The sequence below is a fragment of the Poecilia latipinna genome, unplaced genomic scaffold (genome assembly GCF_001443285.1).
Source record: "Poecilia latipinna isolate Pla-1442-1.1 unplaced genomic scaffold, P_latipinna-1.0 Scaffold50, whole genome shotgun sequence".
NCBI classification, from domain to species: domain Eukaryota; kingdom Metazoa; phylum Chordata; class Actinopteri; order Cyprinodontiformes; family Poeciliidae; genus Poecilia; species Poecilia latipinna.
The window spans coordinates 355447-363998 of NW_015112666.1; the positions used below are offsets into that span (position 1 = coordinate 355447).

The window sequence follows — 8552 nt, forward strand, 5'->3', positions numbered from 1 at the left end:
TTGAGTGATTCCACACTTTTTTCCTCAGAATTGAGTGATTCCATATTTATTTCCCTGTGCTTGGTCAATAAAAGTATCATTCACTGACTTCCACAATATTTTCTCTTCATTTCTTTGAGTGTTCCTGAAAGCCAACAAGTTGCACTTTGGAACGACCTTAATATTGTATCATGTTTTTGATCTGAGTTTGTTTTACAGCATGAAATGTCTGAATGAGTGCTCATCCAAGACTGGTGATTCCATACTTTTTGCCAGGGGTTGTATTTAGGTTTCATTGCCTTATTTGAATTTTCTACATCCTTAAAGGCACCACAGAGCATTTTCAAGCAGTTTAAATCTATCTGAGATGTTTTACTCTCAGTTAACGTGTTTCTTGTTTCTCTGCTCCAGAGATTCACTGAGCTGGGTGTCTCCTCTCCTGCAGTCCAAGGCCTGACCCCGAGGTGAGCAGTTCACCTATAATCAATACGTTTAATTGAGTCTGTATTTTATGACACCACGATGATGTCTGTTTGGATAGTTCCAGTGGAATCTCCTGCTTCACCAGTTTGAATGTTTTCTACAGAGCTGGCTGCTCATGAATAATAAAAGAAGCATCATCGTTAATTTATGAGTTTAATGGATCAGATCTAACCAGAGATCGTCAGAGTGCACAAACATCTGTTTGTAATTTTGGAACATTTTACGCGTATTTCTTGTGAAAAGGGGCCTTGTTTAGTTTCTAGCAGTTCATAACTTCTTTCACATGAAGTAAATTCACACCTTGGCTGCAGTAAATGTGTGACTGAAGGATTTTGTGTGCTTCAGGCAGGGCCTTGGCTCCAGCTTCCTGCCACCAGGAGAAGCAGCAGGCCTCAGCGAGTCGCTGCAGCCGGACAGCTTGTTCTCCAGCAGGGCGCTTTACGCCAAGGAGCTGCCCTCGTCTGCCAGGCCGCGCCCGGTGGGGGGGACCACAGGTAGGGGAGGGGCACGTCTGAAAACGACACATTTACACACCTGCTGTCATGAATTACTGATGCTGTTCTGCAGTTTCAGCCTTTTAAAGGTTCAGTTTACATTTCAGGAAATAAACAAAGCAGAACTGATACTTAAATGCAAATTTCACAGTTTCTGGAGAAAATACTTTTGAGGACAAGTTACAATTGTTCATTATCATTATCCATCATAAAAACAACTCCTGTGGTGGAAATATTAGTCAGACATTCTCTTTAAAATGAAGCGTGTCTGTTAAGCATGGTGTAAGATCTGTGATGCTGTGGGCCTGTGTCCCTTCCAGAGGACCTGAGGATGTTGTTAGAGGTAATTATTACATTGTTGAACATTTCCAATAAACTCTGGTGACTCTGGGAACCAAACATATTTTGCCAAGTCAGAAACGGTTCTCCTGTTTCTGTCTCGCTCTGCAGCGAATGAATCCTGAGGAGAAGAGAGCACCAGAGAAAATCTCTATTTTCTCCCTTTCAATAAAATGATCCAAGTTAAATGACATAATTTTTCAGTGTGAGATTATACAGCTATGAATTAAGATTTTATTTTTATGCATTTTACGGATGGTTGCCATGGGCGACAGTTAGTGTAGCTATTATACTGAGCAGTAACAGTTAGTAGCTGCTTTAGTTGAATCATTTAAATAACTTTGGGTTAAGCGTGCTGGAGTAACATCTGAATGATCTTCTCCTGTTTTAAATTATTCAAGAGCTGACTTTATTCCTGCATCATCACGATTTAAATAATGTCTTTTGGCTCTTGGCATCCTGAGTGAAGCGCTCGGCTGACTGACCGCCCTCTGGACTCTGCGCTGCGGACCGAGTGCCGGGTGATCTAACTCTGCTGCGCTGTGTGTCTCCAGGTGCTCAGCTCCATCACCTCACACAGGTGGGCCTGTCCAGCCGCATGAACGGCTACCCAGCAGGCATCAGGGCGGCTCCCGGCCAGAACGGAGGCCTGGGCTGGAACCACTACCACACCGACAACTTCTCCAGGCTGGACGTTGAAAAAGAGGCAGTAAGTGATTGTTTTACTTTGTAGACTTAGAAATGTTTTTGCTTCAACCAATAAAGAAATATGGGCTGAATGAAAAGTTTGTCTAATACTTGCTTAAGGGTTATATTCTTATATTTACTCCTATTCAGGTTTACTGAAAACATGGCTTTTAATCAAACTTGTTTAGTTGGAAGTAAAACTTTACAGTTTTCTTTTGCAAACTATTTGATGTGTGAATATTTGCCAGTTGGCTCCAGTTTCTGTGCTCCTGTGACTTCTTGACCTTCTGTGACCTCCAGATTCACAGGAGTGGGAGTGGGGATCCCACGCTGCCCCCTGTCCACCTGGACACGTCGGCGGCTTCGGCATACCTGTCGTCCCCCCTGCCCCTGGACACGTCGCCCCCCACCCAGTCCTCCGCCTCGCTGATCAAGGCCATCAGAGAGGAGCTGCTGCGTCTCTCCCAGAAGCAGGCGGCCGTGTCCAGCTACCACAGCTGAAGCTCTGGACGCCTGATGATGCTTCCCATGGAAGCTCCTGTAGCGCCGCAGCAGAGGAACTGTCCAGCTACACTGAAGCAGTGGTTCACCTAATCCTCAGACTCATTACAGGAAAAAAACAGCAGATGAACTGAGAGGAAGGGTTGTGAAATGGGACACGTGTTTCTGCTTCATTGATATGGATAAATCCAGCCGTTTCCACTGTAGATCCATCATTTCACTGTATTACTTCAGACTCAGTATCCTGTCATGTTTGTATTTTACAATCTTGCCTTCACAAACAGAAACACCCCATTTATGGAAGTGTTTAACTGCCAGAGCCTAGAAATAAATCAAGAGCAAAACCTTCTCATTATAACGAGACGAGTTTTATATCTTATTTATAACAAGAAAGTTTCTCGTTAAAACAAGAACATATTCTTGCTATAAGTAGACTTATAACAAGAAATGGTCTCCTCTCCTCTGATTCGAGGCATAAATGGCCCCGCTCTGATTCTCCCTCTCATCCTGTTTCTTCTAAAAAACCCAAGAAGTGTTTCTGTTTTACTACTCTGACCTTTCTTACTTCAAAGAGAAGATATTTTGGTTTTACTGAGATATAAATTGCCATAAATTGATTTTTAAATCTTATTTAAATTAGATATTTTATTTCCAGCCTCTGGTAGTTAAAACCTTCTGTACTCCATAGTGTCCAATCATCACAACTATGAAGATCTACGTATGTAGTTAAACCAATTCATGAAAGACGACAAAACATCAGTGGCATCAAGTCTAGCTCTTCTCTAATCCAACATGGTCAGAATTATGCATACAGGCTCAGACATCCACCACAGTCAGTGATTTATTAACTAACAGGAGTATTTTAAAGTCTATTCTCTGATCTGTCTGGTTGAGTTTTGTAGGCAGACCTGTGAAGACTCTGTTGCAGTAAAGATAAATGCATAGATGAGTTTCTGTAGATTTTTAGTCCTGTAATCCTGAAAATGTTCTTCAGGTGATAAAAGACTGACTTTGTAACTGTCTTTATATGACTGAATGTTCAGGTCTGAGAACAGCACTACACCCAGATTTTGGTCTTCCTTCTTCTTTATTCAATCCACTTTGCACCACTGGCAGCAAACAGATCCTCAGCATGATGCTGCCACCACTTTGCTCAACAGTGTTACTCTTCCTTAGGTTTAAGAGCCTGAATAAACATTCTTCTTCTCACCAAAACCAAAGAACTCACTCATAAAATGTTCTCCAGATTATTTCTGGCAGGTACATCTGGGTGTCAAATACAGAGCAATGTGGAATCATGACCTCTGATCTTAACTGAGGCAGTGAGAGCTTTAGATGATGTCAAGAAGTTTCTGAGGCTTTTTTTTAACTCAGCAGATGACATTATAATCTGAGAACTGTTTCTTTGAAGGACTGAACCATGTAAGTCAGTCACAGTTTTCAGCCTGTATGCATAATTTTGACCCCAATTTGCTCCTGATTATTGTTTTTTTTTTTTTTTTTTTTTTTTTAAACACAACAGGATGAATGTTCCGCCAGTCCTTAAAGGACATAGAAAGTTCCAAATATGCGGTTAAAACCCAGACAGTTAATAATATTTCTATCCATAATGAGTGGATGTAAACTGTACGACTCCGACCATCAGCAGCTCGTTTTGTATTTCTGCCATGATTGAGCCTCGCCTGCCTTGACACTGTGATGTACACATCAAGCAAGCCTGTCAGTGTGGCTTCCATACATGATGATACTGAACATTTCTTCCTTGATTATTGCAGTAAAATCCATTTCTGTTCATTTTGATCATGTTTTTTCATGTTAAAGTTCCATGCTGTTTGTTTCTGTGTAATATCTAACCGACTGGTACTTTAATGGCCTTGGAAGGAACCTCCAAACAGTTTTCTGGGCTGGTTTTATGTATACTTGACATATATATTACTGTATGTATTAAGTATTTGGCTGTAACTTGATGCACTGTTTGCAGAGTACTCACTGCAGCTCTGGTGTTTCAAAAAGAGCGAGTTTAAAAGTCAGGAGCTGTAAACTAGGACAGGCAACTTTTTTGTGTTAACTATATATTGGACCATCAGCTTTTATTCTCACAGTATTTAAGGTCTGCTCTGCCTTTTTGTACTGTACTGTACTTTTTTGTCATTTTTTGTGCTTTATAAATTGCCTCATATGATTATGTTTACTTTATTTGTTTTTTTAGTTGTTAAAAATCTTACAAGATTGCATTTTTCACAAGCAATGCCCTTGTTCTATCCAGGGGGCTGAGGTAATTTATTGAAGTGAAATAAAAGATGGAAATGTGCATTTTGAAGCAGGAGTTGATCGTATGTTTGTGGTGTGTGTTTGAGTGTTGTGGATTTGACCCGCTGTGATGTTCTTTTTAAAGCCCGTTCAACCCTCAGCATATCAGTTGATATGCTGACTGATCGTCTCAGTCAGCATATCAACTCTGCTCCTGTAAAAAACTGTTTCCATAAAAAAGCAGTCCGGATGTGGAAGAAATTGTTATGTGGAGGTGTTTTATTGGAAAGTGCTTGAAAGGCAGGAACCTTTCAGCGGTCATTGTTGTAGCATCTGGTTGCGCCTCCATCTGCGTGCTTCACAAACTCTGCCGCCACCTTCTGGTTTTCTATTGTAACTACATTTCCTAGATTTTCATTATTTGATTTTTCTCTTTTTTGTTGTTTGTGATCTGTTGGCTGGCCCAACTTTACATCTGATTCTTGTTGCATGTTCACTGGTTAAATTTCCTTTGTGTTTGTGCATGCTGTTAATTTAAAAAAAAATTCAAAACATAAAAAATAACTTAATGTATCAGTGGAGCACATTTACACATTCAGAATTACAACACATCTGAGTTAATCCTTCAGTTTATTATTTTACATTCATTGCACATTGGAAAAAAATAAATGTTTCCTGTCATTTTAGATGTTTATGGTTTACAGCTGAAGAAGATTATAAATTGAAATAAGATTTTTTTTTACACAATTAAAAGGGTACTTCATGCTTTACTACATGGTCATAGGGAAAACTGTACTGCGTTTCACAAAGGAAGATAAGCCACATAAGTTCATTATTTCTGAACTTATGTCTCTAAGAATGTCATTAGAAAGTTAAGTGGAAGGAAAAAGTACTAGAAAAAAGTTGAATAATCAAGTAAAGATGGACAACTGACTCTGTGTGTTAAGCCACTCCTGAACCAGAGATGCAGCAGATCTAGACTGGTATTTCCCACTTCAAAGTCCTTTTTTTTTCAGATTAAAGTAAAGTTTGGATTTAATTTTGAAATCCAGATTGTGGAGTAATCTGCTGGTTCTGGTCCACTGGGTTTTATCAAGTCTAAAGTTAGAGCAGATATCAACCAGGAAATTTTAGAGCTCTTCATGTTTCCGTCTGCCAACAAACTTTATGAAGATCCTGATTTCATTTTCCAGCAGTACTATAGTGCTGACCCACACTGTTAATGTAGCGATTTCTGTTTTCATCACCATGGTAAAACCAGCAACCTGACCTAAGCTGAACCACACAGAGAATCTTGGGGTTGTTGACATCAGAATCAAAAGACAACCTGAACGCCGCAATAAGTAACCCGGGCTTCCTGAACGCTTCAGCAGAACCACGATCCCATAATGCAAAGCAGCTAATTTTGGGTATTCATGAGTCATTAGCTATCATCAAAACTAAGAAAATGAAGCACTTATCCATCCACGTTTAATCAATGTTTATTATGAGTTTCACTTTTTAGTGAAATCACCTTTTTGGAGGTGTTTTGCTGAGAAGCACCTGTAAGGTTGGCTTTGTAGTTATGACCAACAGCCAGCAGGTGGCAGCAGCTTACAGGAAAATGGACTGCAGGTCTGGCTGTATGCTAGCAGAGCGGCCTGCTGAAGGTAACTGGTTTGGTTCTCATAAAGCGGCAGCTTTAAAGTTAAATATTTAATTGTATGAATCAGTATTAGTAATAAACTATAATGACTACATGGCTGGGTATAAAAACTACGAATACTTAGCATGAAAACCTGTTGTTGCCTGAAACAAGCTAATTTTTATAAATAAAACTTACATTTAGAAAATCCGTAACTATTATCTGTAGTAAGATATGGGTCTGGTTTCAGGTTAAAAATAAATAGACTTCCTTCTTCACTTCTGTTTTATTCCATCATTGGACTTCAAGCAGCTAAAGGTCCGTCAAATCTCGTTAAACTGACTCCACAGGGGGCGGCTCTCTGCAAGCCAGACGGTATTAAACTGCATTGGTAGCGTTTATTTTATACCTCTTACACAAAATGTGGATTTTCTTTTATTTGGTGAACCAAAAGCTACTAAAATAGCACCCTTAATTATCCCTTAATCCAGATTGTTCCATGTTTAAAGCCAAACTTTTAATCAGTTTCACTTTGCTTGGTGCCAAGTTTTCATTCTTGAGTTTTCTACATTTTGTTTTGCTGCTGTAAATTTATTCTTGATAAAAAATCTACCCTGCACACACATGCGTGTGTGCTGACATCACATAAGGCAACATCTCTTAATTCTCCATTTGTGATGTCTTTTTGTTTCTTATATTTATTCACTTGTTTTTAACTAAATTCCTCCTTTATGGTGTTTATTTCTGTTGTGATTGTCAGCAGCAAAATGTTTGAAACGTGAGGAAATTTTGTCAAAAATAAAACAAAGTTAAATTTGTCTTTATTGTTTTTTTGTAAATCTATGTATTTTAAGAAATTTGGCAGCAGAAAATGTTACTTTATTATCCAGCAGCAGTTTTAGTGGCGTCATGTGTTTGAATATCTCTGGTTTAGAAATTCGATTCAAAAACTGAAACTCAGACATGGTTTATTACAGACACTTATATTGTAAGTATTTAGTTATGTTAATTTAGATTTACATTAAGTCTTTCTGAAAATGGTTTTATTAAATCATAGCAATATTAAAGGGGTTTATAAATACAAACATGCATGTACTGTATAGTGTATATATTCAGTTCTTGGGCTCCTTGTGCATAAATTATTACATCAGTGCAACAGCTCATAGTTCCTCCACTTGGTTTTGGTCAGCAAAGTGTCATAATGGCTGCATGTCATAACGTCAGTATGGGCATTTTTTCCTTCCACTCAATTTCCCATCCATATGCTAGGCTGCAAACATCTGGCTTCTGTAACAACGTGGCTATTTTTTAGACGATGTTATAAAATTCTGCATTCAAATCACATTTGATTGGTTTCATGAAACACTGAAGTTTTCTTAGAATTTTGGGTTTTCATTCACTAAGCCACAATCATCATCAACTCCAACTGTAACCAAACTCATCGCCTCAATCAGGCTTTAAAAAATGATGGATAAAAAGCCAATCTGCTGTCATCACCATTTTATGAAGAAATATAATCTAATGAGGTTTGACAGCTTTATTAGTTTTTGCTTTTTTAAACTGTTACATAAATTCAGCGGTCATGTTTCACCTGAGCCGTTAGAAGCTTCACAAATCGAGAGTAAAATAGTTTTTCACAGGACAACCGTTGGACAGAGTGACTTCTCTATTAGGAGTTTGGATTTGATTATCGTCTGATTTTAAGACCGTAACTGATATTAAAATGATCATTTCAAAGGTTAAGAACTGACTAAAGATTAACCGGATTTGGACTCGTATTTAAACATTGTAATAGTTTTAAATAGATTGTTTTATATCTTCATCCTTCATCAACTGTTAAAGGGACCAGTGTTGCAAATTAGCCGTGGATTCAGACATTAGATTATTTTGATCTATTTTTTTGTGTCTATCAAATAAACAATATTACATTGTTATACTATAGAAATAATACAAATACAAGCTTAAAATGAATGTATGTTTTTCACTGTCCTGCTTCCTGCAGAGTTTTGTCCTTCTCTGTGGGGTCGCACCCCCACCCCTCTTCCTGAGACGTAATCCCGTCTGCATGTCGTCCAGCAACAAGAGGAGTTAATCTGGATCATGATGGTAATTACCTCCTGGGTGTCCGGCCCGTAAGCGGGTAAGGGAGGAGTCAGAGCGGCGCCTCTACCCACTGACCTTGGAGAGAAGCGATG

General features: G+C 38.8%; 1 protein-coding gene across 2 annotated transcripts in view; it reads left to right on the forward strand.

Annotated features, from left to right (window-relative positions):
- Positions 1–4803, forward strand: part of LOC106958838 (UPF0606 protein KIAA1549) — a 44670-nt gene extending 39867 nt beyond the window's left edge. For both annotated transcript variants that reach the window (XM_015050967.1, XM_015050973.1), the window contains 4 exons: positions 391–443; positions 808–956; positions 1850–2004; positions 2283–4803. In XM_015050967.1, the coding sequence (XP_014906453.1) occupies positions 391–443; positions 808–956; positions 1850–2004; positions 2283–2483 (558 nt within the window). In that variant the 3' untranslated portion in view covers positions 2484–4803. The remainder of the gene's footprint in view (positions 1–390; positions 444–807; positions 957–1849; positions 2005–2282) is intronic.
- Positions 4804–8552: the final 3749 nt, after the last annotated feature.